We start from the raw sequence: 16,851 nt of genomic DNA, 5'->3' as shown, positions 1-16,851 counted from the left end.
CATTTTAGCTCTAGAAACGGGATCTCATCATGTGACCTCTAACAATGGGAAGAACTCCCTTAGAATTAAAAGTAGTCTGCATAGCTTGGTACCCCTGGAAATCTGCAGGCACTATGACTGGGAAGTGGCCATAAAGGCCGCCTTCATTTATTCACTAAATTGAATTAAGTGCCTGCTTTTAGAAGTAAGCCCGGTAAATTTATACAATAACAAACTACTTAAGATAATTACTGTGTTTCTTTATAATTATATGAAAATGTCTTGGAAAAAAGTGCTAAACATTTAATAAAAGAGCTATTTTCCCCCCATCCTTCTGATATGAACAAAACTGTGTTGCCTGAAGATAAAGGCAGCACTTGCCTCTAACAGCACTTTTTCAAAACACATGGCTTAATGCAGCCTGCAAAGCAGTTAGACCTATTCTTTTATTTCCACCATAACTGTGCATTTGCAAAGGTAGTAACATCTTTTCTTCAAAAGGTTGAAGCAAAGCGTTTATTACTGCAGAGACAAAAACAAAACAAAAACACTTCCATAAAGCATGTGTTTGGTATTGCATTTAAATTGAGTTAGAAGCAAATTAATGTCAGAGTTTTACTTATTGTATTGAAGGACTCGTCTTCTTATTCAGTAAGGGACTGTACAGTAGTATCAATTTGTTAGGTACAGTAAATTTGCACCTGAAGTGTGGAACAGCACCTCTGAGGGACTTTGGGAATGACCATTGCCCAGCTGAAGAGGACCACACTGGGCTGGGGTTATAAAGGCAGGAAATTGGAAAGAGGGGGGAAGGGCTGCTGGGAAAGTTTGTCACTCTCTGGGACAAGGAAGGTGTAGGGCTACAGAGGCAGTATCATTTGATTTTTGTGTAGGAATTTTGACTCTATTGTTAAGAAATGTCTGACTCAATTCATCAAAACACTTAAGCACATGCTGAAGTCCTATTCCTATAGAGCAATCACTTGAGCCTGTGCTTAAAGTTAAAGTGCTTTACTGAATTGAGGCCTATGTGACTAAACACAATTGATTTAGGATTCACATGTTGAAGAGGGATCAATTATTCTGGCTTTGTCTAATACATGCTTAAACATTTGGGACTAAATGATCTTATACCGCCTAATTCAATGTCTTTGTTAGAGAGTCTGATTTCAGGTACTGACCAAAAGTTGTTGCCACCTGGTGGCTGTTTGGTGTTCTATATGAAATGAGCTAATGATCTCAGTCTATTTCCCAGTGGACATCATCAGGCTCAAGTTAGAGCTCTGGTCTAATTGAAACCTGCCTGTTTCAGGCATCTCCTTGTAGATGTCTAGCTATCAGCTCACACTCAACATGGCTAAAACACAGCTATGAATCCCCCACCCCGCAAGCCCATACCACTACCTCCTTTCTTAGACTTTGTGGACAACACCACCATTCTACTTGTCACCTGGGCCCATAATTTGGGTATCATCTTACAACTTGGACTCTCTCTCTGTAGGTCCCACATCCAGGCTATGTTAAAGTCTTATGGATTCTTTCTATATTGACATCTAAGATATGACCTTTCCTATCCATCCAAACAGCTAAAACTCTTGTTCAAATTCTCAGATACTGCAACATCCTTTTCTCTGGCCATGTCATATGTAGCCTTGCCCTGCTTGTGTCCGTTCAGAATGCTGCTTGCAAAGATAATTTTCTTAGCCCGTTGTTTTGACCATGTCATCCCTCCCTCTTCTCCATTGCATCAAACATAGGCTACTTGTCTTCACTTACAAGGCCCTTCAGGACCTATCACCACTTGACTTATCATCTCTGATTCAGTATCAAGAGTGTGACTCCTGTCTCCAATAAGACCATCGCCAATGCTCACTTGTTAAATCAAACTAGCACTTCCGTTTTTTCTCTCATGCTGCCCCTCGTGCTTGGGAGAAGCTCCACCTAAACATCTGCAAAATTAATTCATTATCCTCCTTAAAACTCTCCAGTGCCATGATGTGTACAAAAAACTTGACAGTGGGTTAGGCGGCTGCTGTGCTAGGACCCCTACCTGTGATGCTGACCAGTTTTGTTTCATTGTTTCCTTTTACTCCCGCATCTGTGTGTATCCATCTGTGTTGTCCCTCGTCTTGGACTGTAAGTGCTTTGGAGCAGGGACTATCATTTTGTTCTGTGATTTTACAGCATCTAGCATCCACGACAAGGGATCCTAGGTGTTGCCATACCAGTACTCCTGCTAATTTAGCAGTCTCAGTACATAGGTTAAGGCCCTGAAGAAAACCTGAAGCAGAGTTCTGTGTGGCTTGAAAGCATGTCTCTCTCTCTTCACCAACAGAAATTGGTCCAATGAAAGATATGATCTCACCCACCTTGTCTCTCTAATATCCTGAGGCCAATATGGCTACAACAATACTGCACAGGCTAAAGGTGACAGTCACATCCTGCAGAGCTTGCTCAAACCTTCTGCAGCACAGGAGCACATAGCTCCCCTCTTACTCATAGAGGTCCTTTCTGCTTAGGAAAACATGGAGAGCTATGTGGGGAAGCGTGTACTGCTGCTTCCTGTGCTGTACCTGTTCTGTGGATAAACAGCAGGTTCCAGGTGTCCAGAAGTATCAAGTGGTACTTTTAGGAGCTGAAAATTCACACTGATATAGAAAGAATCAACCAAGTGTGATTTCATTTACTTCTGCTGCAGGAAGGCAATAATTATGGATAAATTCTAAAATTAATGGCCAAAAAGGTCTGTCAGGTGCAAGAGAGAGATATATTAGGAGAAAGCAAATGATGTCTGATCGCCTATGAAAACGAGAGGATTAATCTCATCCTTTGAAAAATCTAAACCTGTAGAATCATCCTAAAACATATTGGTATGGGTATATTAATTTTGGTGTCTTTTAACAAATTCTTATGTCTCATTTTTTTTCCTGGGCAATTACTGAGTGCACAAAGAGCGAAAGAGTAAAACCGAAAGTATGATGCATAACATTAAACTGCTTTTACAGTGGGTATTAGGTCCATTTGTACTTCATATATAATATGATGGAAAGGATTTAATAAGTTGTTTGAAACACTTTAAAGGATTATCTCAGAGTAGGAACCATACTGCCTCATGTCATTGTAGGCTTGGGGCCATGTTATCATTATGAATAGTAAGGTTATTCATGGAACCTCAATAAAGTTCAACTTAATGGAATTCAAGAACACCTGAATAGAGTTGTATATCTTGATACTGTATTTGTATTTACAATTCTCATGTTTTTTAATGCCGAAGGGAGCCAATTGTTGGGCAAAAATAACAGGATATCTGTTTTTTATCATATCTTCACCATCTGGGAATTGTACTCATGGTATTTTGGCCCTCAGCCATTAAAAAAGCTTGTGATGAACATAAATAAAAAAAAGTTAAATTCCCTGGGCTGTGGTGTATACCACCCACTGGCGCTGAAATAGTTAATTGGAGCTGGAACATTCAATGAGGTCACCAGGTTGCACCTGGAGGGTGGGCTCTGCCCAATGAAAGATGAGTCCCAGCTGGTTGTTATAAAGAAAAGAAGCCCAGAGTAGAAGGGGGTGAAGTCCAGTGGGAGCTGCGGGGAGAGAGAGTGAGTGCGGGGAAGGGAAAGAACTTTGCAGTCCCTCTCTTGGCAGTCCTGCAGTGTTGAAAAGGAAGCCCAGGGGAAGAGTTAGCCTTGGGATCCTCTCCTGAGTAGAGATCTTTGGCAAGAGGCCAGGAGGCAAACAGAGAAGCCATTGGGAGCCCCTGCCCTGAAAGCAGGGTAAACCCTGAGAGGCTGTGGAGCATGAGAAGAATACAAGTACACAGTGGGCCTAGGACGAGGCTGCGTGAAAAGCCTGTAGACTGGCTAAGGTAGGAAGAAGCCCAATGAAGAAGCAGGATGGGTCTGAGTAGATGACATTGCTTGCTTATTATAGATTCCCTGGCCTGAAACCCAGTGGAAAGGGAGGGCCTGGGTTTCCTACAGGCCCACTCAGAAAGGTGATGTGTAGACACCGGGGCAAAAGGACTAGTAAGTTTGGAATTGGACTTGGTGTGAGGCTGGTGAACTCTCTTACCTGGGGGAGTGACTATAAGTGACCTGGCTGAGTCACAGAATTATAGAAATGTAGGGCTGGAAGGGACCTCAAGAAGTCATCAAGTCCAAACTTCTATGCTGAGGCAGGACTAAGTAAACTTAGACCATCCCCAACAGGTATTTGTCTAACCCATTCTTAAAAATCGTGCAGTGATGGGAATTTCACAACCTCCCCTTGGAAGCCTATTCCAGAACTTAAATACCGTTGTAGTTTATATATTAGGAAAAAATTTCTAACTTAAATTTCCCTTTCTACTTATGAAGCCCATTACTTCTGCTCTTTTCAATGGACATGGAAAACAATTGATCACCATCCTCTTTATAACGGCTGTTACAATTTGATGATTGATGAGGTCCCCCCATAGTCTTCTTTGCTCAAGATTAAACAAGCTTATTTGTTTAATCTTTCCTTATGCCAAGTTTTCTAAACTTTTATAATTTTTGTTCTCTCTCTCCAATGTGTCCACATCTGTCCTAAAGTTTGGAGCTTAAAATCATACACAGTTCTCCATCTGAGGCCTCACCAGTGCTGAGCAGAACAGGACAATTACCTCCCTGGTCTTACATATAACTGTCATTAATACATGCCAGACCATTAGTCTTTTTCACAATGGCATCATATTGACTCAAATTCATTTTGTGATTCGCTGTAAACCCTAACAGCTTTCCAGCAGTACTCCCACCTAGCCAGTTATTCCCCCATTTTGTAGTTGTGCATTTGACTTTTTCCTTCATAAGTGAAATACTTTCACTTATCTTTGAATTTTTTCTTGTAGAATTCAGACCAGTTCTCCAGTTTGTAGAGGTTATTTTGAATTCTAATCTTGTCCTCCAAAGCACTCGGAAGCACTCCCAGCTTGGTGTCACCTGCAAATTTTATAAGCATACTCTCTGTCCCATACTCCAAGTCACTAATGAAGATATTGAGTAGAACTGGACCCAGCACTGACCCCTGTGGGACCCCATTAGATATGCCCTCCCAGTTTGACAGTGAACCATTTACAAAACTCTTTGAGTATGGTCTTTCACTTAGTTATGCATCTACTTTACAGTAATTTCATCTAGACCACATTTCTCTGGTTTGCCTATGAGAATGTCATGTGGGACTGTGTTAAAAGCCTTACTAAAATCCAGGTATATCACGTCTATTTCTTCCCCCTTATCCACAAGCCAGTAACACTTTGGCCCTGCACTAATCATTGTCTTCTCTTTCAAAGTGTTTGTTGGCAGGGAGAGCCAAATGTGGAGAGCCTGCTATGCTACGACAAGGCAAGCCAGCAGAGAGTGCGCTCTTCAAAAGTCCTTGTCCTGCAAACTTTTATTCATATGAGCATGCTAACCTGCATGTGAAATGCCATGGAAATTAATGGGGTGCTTGTAAGTCTGGACTGAATACTGGAAACACAGATAAGAAATACTTTCTATTGGAAAGATTTTATTTTTATTTTTTTTTAATTTTGATAGAGTGGAACAGACTCGCATGAAAGCATGGGAAATGAGATTTGTGACAGGATTCAGAAGTATTCCCCTGGGTCTGAAAAATAAGGGGTTAATAATTCCCCAGGTGCTCCTGGGAGGGGCTGTAAAAGCAGCTGCTTTTCCAGACTCACATCCCATTTGACACTTATGGATTCAGGACATTTGTGGAAGCACTTTCATTACTAGTCTAATGACTATAAAGGATTTATGGATGTTGCACTAACAATATAATTTTTACAGGCCTACAATAATCTAAAATGTTTTTCTACTTAAACTTCATGTGTTCATTCCAAGTAACATTTTCAAATGTTAGATATCAGAAATTGACAAAATGTTTGTAATTATTAATTATGGATCCAATAGAAGAAAATTCACAGTAGTTTGTCTGGGCTCTTTCATAGATAATGTACTGCAGCTAGTGAGGTGTAAATTATTTTAACCTCTGGATGATAAAATTGCTTTAATCAAAAAAAGGCTGAAATGCATCCTTGGATGAAAAGAGCATTGCTCTTGGAAGGAATACCCAGTTAGCAGTGCCACTGCAGTGACATACAGATACAGGGCAAAACTGCAACCAATTTTCACTTGAAATAGCTTGGTTATTGTGAATACGTTACATCATTGCCACCTACCAGGTGCTATCCCACCAATTTAATTACCTAGCGTAGACAATGCTTTAAAAGGACAGTTCAAGAGGACTGCATTTGTTGACTTACTCCATGGCTTCTGTGCTCATCCATCCTTGATACTAATTTCACATACCATGAGTTTGAAATTAATTTTCATTAAGTCCAAAGTTCATTCATCTAGCTTCATTACCCAAGCCACCTGTCCTGCTTGTTCACATTTAGTGAACGAGGCATTGAAGTTTAATGGCTTAATGAATCCCATAATTAATTTTGATGGATGTAATAAGTGGCAACGTGAACTGCCGTAACAGCCTCAGGTTTTGAGATAGGATCTCTGTCAACACATCTGAATAAATTCTATTGTCCACTTTATGTTATGTCCTTGTTGTAGTTTCTTGTCTTGTAGCTATGTCTTCTGTTCTTACCAACTGTATTCTTAACAAGTTTTAATATATAGTGACTGACCTTGCTTTCCAGCATGTTGCACATCTATGATGTAATACCACTGCTTTATTTGACTTAGAGGGTGAGAAGGTTTGAGAATAAGTCTGGCAAATCTTGATAGGGATAATAATATTGTCTCATTAATTGCAGCTTTAACCCTTTGACTTTTTCCTTTTTACTCCCTATAGTAAACTGTTCACGTAATGAATACCATTCTGTTTCCCTGACACATTTTAACAGCAGGCACATCTATTTATCATTTTTTCTGCAGATGGGAAGATTATCTTTTCATGGAAAGATTAGGTGTTACCTTACAGATAAAGAAGCTTTTATTTAGAGAAAACATTTTTGATGTCCTTTTCAGGATAAAAAAGGGCTTGTGTCAATGACATCTGTCTGAGATGCAGCATAGGAGGACAAAGCACCAAAAGTGATTTGACTTGAAGCATTGCTTCCCAAGCAGTATCTTACTTTAGGTTTAAAGAGATAGTGACAAATGCATGTGGCTTTGAAGCTTGTCTCACTCACCAACAGGAGTTGGTCCAATGAAAGGTATAATCTCACCCCCTTCTGTCTCTAATATTCTGGGATCAACATGGCTACAACAACACTGCATACAACTTTTGAGGCTGGCAGTTCCAGAAAGAACTTCTGGGTATGGCAGTAGCAGATAAAACAGGAATAGCACAGGTCAAGGCAGGTGACAGTCACTTAGCCACGAAACTTTGTAATAATGTACTTCCAGGAAGGAAATAATTTCTCTCCTGTCTACTTAGACAAACTTGAATGGCATAAGGAATGGCTCAACTGGAGGCAGGATCTAAAGCTTTCAGAGGAAAAAAAATACTAAGAATGCCTGCCATCTAATTTAAATAGTATGTAAATTATTCTGAAAACAGAAACAGTAGTTTAATGAAGGGAAAGGATCCTTCTCTGGTCAAAAATTGTGAGAGCATGAAAAAAATGTTATTTAAGGTTGCCAGTGATGAGACTTCTAACACTGAAGTAAAAAGTATGAGAATTCAACATGTGAAAACTCTTTAGATTACTGTCCAATGTCAGTGAGTAGCACCCCTACTTCTCTTTAGTATTTTGTGTATTTCATACAGGATAGAGTGAATGTGTATTACCAATGGATTCTTTGCAGTGCTATACAATAGCATTGTATAATGCCATATACACAAGCCTGTGACTTTGACACGGTGTCTGGATGTGTCCTTAGTCTATGTGTGCTGATAACTTGGACAACCTGCTCTTCCTGTATGGGTTGTGTGGAATGCCAGAGAAAAGCCAAGAATATTTCCTGAGGATTCATTTGTTGAGCTATATTCATAAATAGCTTCTCATTCATGAGTTTGTTAAGGATCACAATCTTAATATTCTAGCTGTGATGGAGAGACAGCTCAATTCTATATGCAAGGTGAGTCTAGCAGAATTCTGTCTGGTTACATGTGGAGAGTGGAGAAGTGGCTATTTCTTAGCGTGCTTTATTGACATTTTTAAAATTTATACCCAATCTTGTTTTCAGCACACTACTGTAAAGTGTTTGCTTAGGGGTGCCTTAATCTAAGGTTATGTTGAGCCTCTAGAGAGTCACTTGAAAACAAATATTTAAAATGTCTTGTTTACCTACCATAATTTGTCACTCTTATTCTGGGTGAGTTTTCCAATTTTCACCTCGTTATTCTAACCCTGCCTCAAAAACAAGGAACTCTGTCCTCTTTTTATATTTGGCTTCCCACAGTGTGTGGCTTCTCAAATTCACATCAAAGATCATAATCTTGACTTTATTAAATCCAAACAATCAACAAACTATTTGGAGTATCTTTTTGTCTTTAGACAGCAATCTTAGATACCTATATTCTTGTAGTCTAGGCTTCCTTATCTGACACATAGTATGTTACTCCATCAAATAGAGGGGTGTCATCTTAGTGGTTATGGCATCCTTCCTCTTTTAACTACTATTTCAATATCTAGCTTTCCAAATTTGTTCACATAATTGACACTACTGCACCTGCGTGCTTACCGATTCACTTCCTGATACTATGACACAGTGGGAAACGTTATATGTACTTCCAGGCTCATAGGACCACAAACACTTAAACATTTTGGGCAAAGGTCACACCTAGCTTTTATTTATACTGAAGTGAAGAAGGAAGTTGAGTTGAGGCTGCATGTTGACAGCGTCAAGTGTTGTAGTCATGAAAATTGTCAAAACACACACAGTGGACTATCGTTAGCATAAAATTAATAGGTAAAGATAAAGTTAGAGAAAAGATGGAAAATGCAGAGGGTCGAAGAATAGAATTTCCTATTCCTGGTCTAATCCTTGGCCCAAGACTCTTACTTCATCTTATCAAAACAATCTTTGTCACAAAAATGTTGTACCAGAATTGTATTACAATCATCTCTCTCAGAATAGATAGAAGCAAGCTATTACTTTGACCTTTACAGTATATGTTGGTTATTCCCTTTTTACAGTCTCTGTAAAGTTACAAGGGGAATTGGAATCGATGAACAAATAAAATAAAGAACACTGTAGTGGTTGACAAGCTAGGGATGAATGTGCATTTTAATGTTAGGATGATTTTGACACTAACACTTAATAATTCCCCATATTTATATACTTATTCAAAGTTTCTTATCTACAATGAGACAATTGGGCATGGAAATTGTTTCCTCATGAAAATGATTATAGGATGAGAGCACAGCCGAGAAACATGAATCAATTCTCATGGCAAAGATTTTAATAAGAAGGAAAAATATCTCCCAAGTCTCAGTCTTGTTCTTGTTCTAACGTTCAGATTGGTGTTGGGTAAACCTCAAAGAGGTTGGCCACTGAATTAGATTCAGGGAAGCATCCAAAAGTTCAACTTGTATGTAGCGGTATCCTGCAGACCTGCATATGTTAGCAAACAAATCTCTCACCCCATTTCCAGAAATAATGCAACAATAGCCTCTGTTGGGATATTTCTGTCCTTTCCTTCTAGCCCTGGCTGAAAGAGGAAGTTGAGAGATTCACAAATGGAGAGTGGGGGGAATCCAAGACAAAAATCAGTTCCTAATATCAGAGCAGGGCTTATTTCAAGTTTTGAGCATATAATGGAGCAGGTGCTGCTGCAGCTGGGGAGAGTGAGGGGAGGGGGCAAGACCACTGGTCTACAGGTTAACCTGGCCCTGGGCTGGAACATCATGTGGGTGGTGGATCCTCTTCTGTCTCTCTTGGAAACTGATACTCTCTACAATTCACCCATATTGTCCTGAACTTTTGAAATGCCGCAAAGCTGGGGCCCTCCAAAATACCAGGAATGGTTTTACTCATCTCTAAATGTGAGAAGTCATTAGACGTTTGCTAAGACTTGAATTCCCACATAATTTGGAAGTTACTTTGAGAGGAATGTGGGTGTGTTGCAGTGCTGCATATAGACAGAAAATGGGAATGTCTTCAAAGCTGTTGATAACTTGATATGTTGTTTAGGTGTTAACCATTTTCTTAGCAAACTTCTAATGACTTCGTTAGAAGTCTTACATGTGCTGTTCATTAACTGTTAGCATTTCATATGCTTTGACCGCCATTCCCAATAATCTGTACCTCACTACATAATATCGAACTCCCCTAGTGTTGTTGTATATTTACCTTTCATAATAAAATGCGATCAGCGCAGGTAACTAGCCAAGTTTCTCTTCATTTGAATAAAGGCAGAGCTGTAGCTTTTTTTACTGAGTGTTGCAGGAAGAACAAATAAGAACCTAATTTGGAGCCTGATCTATTCATTTGCCTTTTCGAGTGACAATTACAAATTCATCTTTCCAAATACCAGTTGCCTCACAAATTATACCTGAGACCACAGCAGCGTAATGGAAGAGCTGTCTAAGGGCTGCACTAATAACACTGCTGATGCCATTATTTTACGTCCCATGCACTATTAATCCTCTTATTGTACATTTGCAAAGCATGAATTCCAGTACATGCCCATTGTAGGCAGAGAGATAATGTGGAGAGGCATAATGAAAACAGGGGCTTGCCATCATGTTAAAAAGCCTTTAATTAATGAGGTATTTCTTGTCTCTTGTGTTCATTTAAAGTCCTAAATGGCCATTGTTTTAAAGAATTGAAGGGATTTAGTTGGACTATTAGCAACACAAAGTAAATGCCAGCTACTCTCTTCAAAGCCTTCTGGCGCTCAACATAAATTGTTCATTTCATTTAGCCACTATTATCAAATGTGTTGAATTTCTTTGATAAAGTGGGAAGGCTTGGCTCACCTAGTTCAGGAGCTTGAAATTAATGTTTCCTTCCAAACTCCCTTTTGCAAACTGCATTCATTACACACAGTCATTTCTCAGTTTATCTTCACTGTCAAACCCTTGGCATCATTTATCGTTTCTTTTTCTGACCTAATGAGGAGGTATAGGTAATAAGCCTGATAATTGCCCAGTAAAGCGTTTCCACTGCTAGGGTTTTGTAATAAAATTCATTTTGTAAACATAGGAAACCTGTTTTTGGATGGGTGATATTATGAATGGCAGATTCATTCCTGCTCCTATGGGAGATAAGGACCCCATTAAAGATCTAAATAGAGCACTACGGAAATGCTTTCTATATTCCTTGAAATGAACCTAAAGCATTTAGCTTCTTGGGGGAAAATACAATTAAGTACATTTTCCAGATTTCCTTGATAATTGCATGTCAGTTTTCACTTAGTTTAAAATTAACCCCTGCCCCCACTCTCACAAGAATAGAGTTAAGGCAATAACTAGTAAGAGAGTCTGTTAAGAGATGGTTGTTTGAGCCGGGCCTAACAATTGCTTCTTTAAGAGTTGCTGGCACTTTGCCCTCCAGAAAGGAGCTGTTCAAAGTCCTTTCCAATGTTTTCCACACTGGGTTTTACTAGTTATTAAGGACATGGTTCCAACTTGCAGGTGGTAGCCTAAACTTCCTTAAGCATCCCAGGGCTGCCCAGATGATTCAGGGGGCCTGGAGCAAAGCAACTTCAGAGGTCTCTTCCCTAAAAAAAGGTTGCAATATATTCTCATGGGCACCCCTGCAGGGCCCGGGTCCTGGGGCAAATTGCCTTACTTGCCCCCGCCCCCCAGGCGGCCCTGAAGCATCCAGGACTTGGGTGAGTGAAACTGGTTGCAACCTATACAAAGAAGACATTGCATTAGTCAGTCTGTAGGTTGACTATATTTCCCAAAGGGAAAACAGGATACCATGTATTGCTAGTCTGAGCCTTCCCCCATCCCCCCTGGTGGGGCTAGCCCAAGCCACTCACATGGGGCCCTTCCCACTCCCTGCCCTGAGTAGTGTTGAGCCTGGCATTGCCTCTCGCTGCCCAGCAAATCCCTCTGGGAATTTGTCCCATTTGCTCTTGCCAATTGATCAAGCTGGCAAGAGCAAACAGGACAAATGCCCAGTTTTGTCAGAAAGGTTGGAAGGGCTGGGATAGGGATTAAAAAAGGGACTGTCCCAGCCAAAAAGCGATGTATGATCACCCTATCCCCTGAGACACAGCTGTGCTACCAATACATGAATGTAAAGAGGGACTCAGGGCTATATGATGTATCCTGGGCTCAGAAACACCCTTGGAAGTCTTGACCTCTCCCTTCCTAGGTCCTCTATTCTAAGAGTGTGATCACTTGTATTGTCTGGGAGAACCTCCTTCTATGTTCCTTTATATGTTTTTGAAACAAGTGAGTTTCATGTATATTGAATTGGACTTTGGGAGTCGTCCCCACCCCACTATTGTGGACTGGTAGCAAGCCAGAGTTTTATATGTAGATGGCCAGCAAGTATGGATGGGTTTAATTAAGGCTGATAGTTATTTACATTAACATAATTTTTGTATTCCAAGGTCACGACTGTCTAAGACACAACACTGTAACACTAGTAGCAAGCAGAATTTGGTGGTGTCCTCCTACGTGAATTTTAATTGTGATGGAGAGCTGGTGGAAGAGTTGGAATAACTGATTCATAAGTATTTCACAAAGTGTTCTGTTCAGTTTGTTATGACTCATGGGATTATGTTCATTATTCACAAATGTTGGGATAACTTTGGGATGACCAGTCAGACTAATTGAGTATGTGCTCACCAAAGCAAGTTAGGGTTCCATCATTGGGCCCAATGTTTGCAAATCCATTTTAAAGAATTTTAGCACAAATAATTCTTTATCTGAAAATGAATAACAGAAGGGCTTATTTATTCAGTTACTAGCCTACTTAGAATGTTCTGTCGTCCATTTAAGAAGCAGAAACGATACAACCTGATCCACGTGACCAATTGCACAACTACTGAGTGAATTGTCAAAGTAAATGGTTCACTAACAACGTATAAGCTGAAATATTGATTATACAAATAATTACAACTAATGAAATACATTGAAAAAATAATTGAAAGGCTCAGTTTGTTGATTCTCACTATAAAAGGTGCTAATTTCTAACGTATAGCCTCCATTAGATGAATAGATAAAGCAGCTCTTATCTGTGTAAAATAGGCCAGGTCGAAAACCTGTTAAGTCAGAGAAAGATTCTCATTGACTTTTGCTGGCTTTGGATCAGGTCAATAAAGAGCTACTGTTCAGAGAACAGACAAAGCTGAATCCAAAGTTCCAGGATCATCACTTTAGTTCTGTTAATAACGCAGACCTTCTGTTTCACATCTCAAGGACACAATTGTATGCCTGACTAAATGTTACTCAGAGCCCCCCTAGAACTGGAGTAAAGAGTTAAAATCCAAACATTTACATCATTTGTTTGAACAACAACCACACTGGGAAAAAAAAAAACCCTGTCAAAATCAATTGCGATTTTAACTGAGAGTTCTTTTATAACTGTCTCAAATGCCATTCTGTCTGAAATAAAACACTTCCAAGACTTTACAACATAATTGCTAGTGATTTCAGCAGGAAAAAAAATCAATATAAATTTACTTAGCAAGGTTTAATGGAACAGTACCTTTCTCTTAGCTTTGAGCTGCTCCTGGTATTTGTCAGATGTGTCACCTGGTATCTCTCCTCCCCAGAGAGTAATTCCGACTATGGTATAAGTGATACCCATGACAAGCAGTGGAAAGCAATACACTAATACAATCACAATGACATGATACCTGCAATAAAAGAGCATTGAACTGATAAATGCTTTGAGAGGGACTATTCAGATACAATTTTCTGAATGTTTGAGAAATAAACAAGATATTTTCTCTACCTAAAAGATCAGCATCTCAGATGGAGTAAACAGGTGCCTATTTACACCACCTGGAGATTTGGCCCAGTATTTTTTTTTTTTACTATCAGTCATAAAAGTCTTAAGTAAACTGCATTAAAAGCAGACAGAAAGACAGAAAACTGTTTAAGATCTGAATTCATTATTAAAACCTATAGTTCTGATTCTGAAGACATACTGCTATTAATCAGTAGTATCTCATTGAAATCAGTGGAGTTACAACACTGTAAAATAGTGTTACTGAGACCAGTTTTCTGGGTAGCCAAATATTGCACAATAAAGTACTGTACCCATAAACAACTTTTTAAATCAAAATATTTGAAAAACTGGCATCTGCAACTACTGAGATCAGAGTACAGACTTTGTCATTCACCCTGCAGTGCATGGGGATGCCTCCAAAACTTATATGTCCTAGTTTTTCTGGCAGTGTAGTGAACTGCTATCGAAGAGCAAATACAGAATTTTAACTTTGGTCTTAACAGGTAAATGGAAAGAAGATCTCCTTCCATATAAATTTGTCACTTATAAGTAATGCACCATCCCAAACTCATGCAGATTAATGGCTAGGTCCTTAGGTGGTGTTAATCGGTGTTGCTCCATTGTCTTCTGTAGCGCTATGTCAATTTACACCAGATGAGGATATGGCTGAAAATCTCTGTAACCCACATTGTGAGCATGGGATAGATACAGGGCTTGGTTTCTTGGTCTGCAAGTTATTCTTGCCATCCTGCTGCAAAATTAAAATAAGCCTGCAGTTTAGATCTAGCCATGCCTGTGTTTAAAAACAGAAAAGCTTACGTGAAGTGCTGTTTTGGACCACCTGGCCATGCTACATAGCAAAGAGTTCTTCCAGGCATCACTTTGGTTATGGAGTAGAGGCATTGGGGAAATGCAAGCAGGAAAGCCAAAATCCATATACTGCCAATGACCACCTTCATTACAGTTGCAGACAGTCTGGGCTTCAGGGGATCGATAATGGCCATGTATCTGTACAAGAAACAAACAAAAATCCTTCATGTGAGAAATCTTCAGCGATGACTTTGTTCCTGTATCAAACCAGCTTGTGCAAAGGAGTGAAAAGAAGATAGTTATTTTCTTGTCTTGGGAAGGCCCAATGGTATTATATTCTTCAGATGATCAGTGACCTGACCCAGCTCCCATTAAAGTCAGTGGGAGGGTTCCACACCCACCATTTGCTTGAATGGAAGTTAGTTCAGGGTCTTACTGTATGTCTACACTGCAATTAACCCCCCCGTCTGACCTGTGCCAATGGACTCAGGCTCACAGGGCTCGGGCTAAGGGATTATTTAATTGCAGTGTAGACATTTGGGCTAGGGCCTAGGCTCTAGGACCCTGTGAGGTGGGAGGGTCCCAGAACCTGGGCTGCAGCCTGAGCCCAAAAGTCAACACTGCAATTAAATAGCTCTGTAGCTTGAATCAGCTTGCATTGGCCAGTCATGCATGTCTAATTGCAGTATAGACATACACTACAAGAACACACGTTCTGTAACTAAGAATGAGGTTGGGGGAGAACCACTGAGCTAAAACCATGGCAAAGATGGTTTTTTGTTTTTGTTTTTTTTATTTCCAGCTAAAGGGAATAAGGAATGTTGTTAAAATGAACATTTTATGTTCTAAATACTTTAACAGTTTTCCCTACAAACCTAGTAAAAGGTTAAAGTGGTTTTAACAGTGTACCTGCCATGGTACTAAGGCTGAGGACTTTTTATACCAAACCCTAAACCTTATTTTACACTGTTTAATGTTGGACAGTGATTGGGTTATGTTAACACTTTGGCCGGTATATTCCATTTACATTAACACAACAGTGGTCTCACAGAAATGCCTGTAGTAATGTAACAAACCACGTTTGGCTCGTGATCAAGATAGGATGCTTCAGTAATCGTTTGCTGCAAACAACAGATTTGTTGTTAAATTTAAAGTTAACGGTCACATTGTAAAAGTTACATTGATGTCCAAGACGAGCATATGGCCACAGTCCACTTTAAGAGCTGCCCTGTATCTAGAGAAACTGATACATACCCATGCATTTTATTAAGTAGGCATAAGTTTCCTTCAGTTTCACGCAATCGGCAATACAAACGAGGCCAGATTGTGACTGGCCCCTGTAAGGTGGGAGGCTGGTGAGAGGAACTTTATCCTCTTGTCACGCCCCTGCCTAAACAACACCACAGATGAAGGCACTAGTTTAAATGTGCGGCTAAGCCAGGAAAATGTTTGCAACCTCTTGTGATTTTGTGAGTGATGCCTGAGGCAGAATAGCATCTCTCTGGGTCTCCTGTAACTGTGCTGGCTATATGTTTAAGGTGGTACCTCATAGAAAACTATCAAAAAATAGGAAAAGGCAGCTTTTCAGTAAGGACAGTCTCTTCAGGAGGGCACAGAATAAAGAACATGATGGAAGGAGCAGGGGGTCTGGGGAGAGGTGTGATTTTAAAAAGTGAAAATTAACTTAATCTTTCTGCCTTTTGATCTCTGCCTTGATGGAAAAAGCAAATCAGAACAAGGACGTCCAGTCCACACCTGTATAGTTAATGTGCTTTTTACATATCTCTGCACAGCTCTGCTTTGAGCTATAAATTGAGTTCCAAACTGACACTTTTTCCACGCAATTCCCTGATCACTCTCTCCCCATTTCATTTCCCAACACTAGTGGATTAAAAAACTGATTCACAAAGGGTTGGTTTTTATTATTAATGAGCATGTTGCAAGGCATGGGCCATCCCCATCTTGTAAAGAAGTGTTTCCTTTCCGTGAAAAGCCCAAAATAGCTCCCAGACTTACTGAGTACGTTTATTTGATCTGATGCCCTAAAGTTTTCAAAGTCATGAAATGGGAAGCCTGGAACTATGGAGGCTCTCTGAGCTTCTAAACTCCCCACCATGGAGCCAGGAGCATGGAAGTCCTTGGATCAGCATCCGGGTCTGTGGCTGTGGGGCAACCCTGCCCTGGTCCTGGAGACCCCAGGGAGAAGAGGGTC

The 16,851-nt window shown here is 40.0% G+C and overlaps 1 protein-coding gene across 1 annotated transcript in view; it reads right to left on the bottom strand.

Moving 5' to 3' along the window:
* Positions 1–16,851, bottom strand: part of TACR3 (tachykinin receptor 3) — a 58,378-nt gene that overhangs the window by 14,494 nt on the left and 27,033 nt on the right. The window contains exons 2-3 of the mRNA XM_032794289.2: positions 14,649–14,837; positions 13,584–13,734 (exon numbers count right to left, since the gene is read on the bottom strand). Coding sequence (XP_032650180.1) covers positions 13,584–13,734; positions 14,649–14,837 — 340 coding nt within the window. The remainder of the gene's footprint in view (positions 1–13,583; positions 13,735–14,648; positions 14,838–16,851) is intronic.

Source organism: Chelonoidis abingdonii, chromosome 5, assembly GCF_003597395.2.
Source record: "Chelonoidis abingdonii isolate Lonesome George chromosome 5, CheloAbing_2.0, whole genome shotgun sequence".
NCBI lineage: Eukaryota > Metazoa > Chordata > Testudines > Testudinidae > Chelonoidis > Chelonoidis abingdonii.
This window is presented reverse-complemented; position numbering and strand designations above follow the sequence as displayed.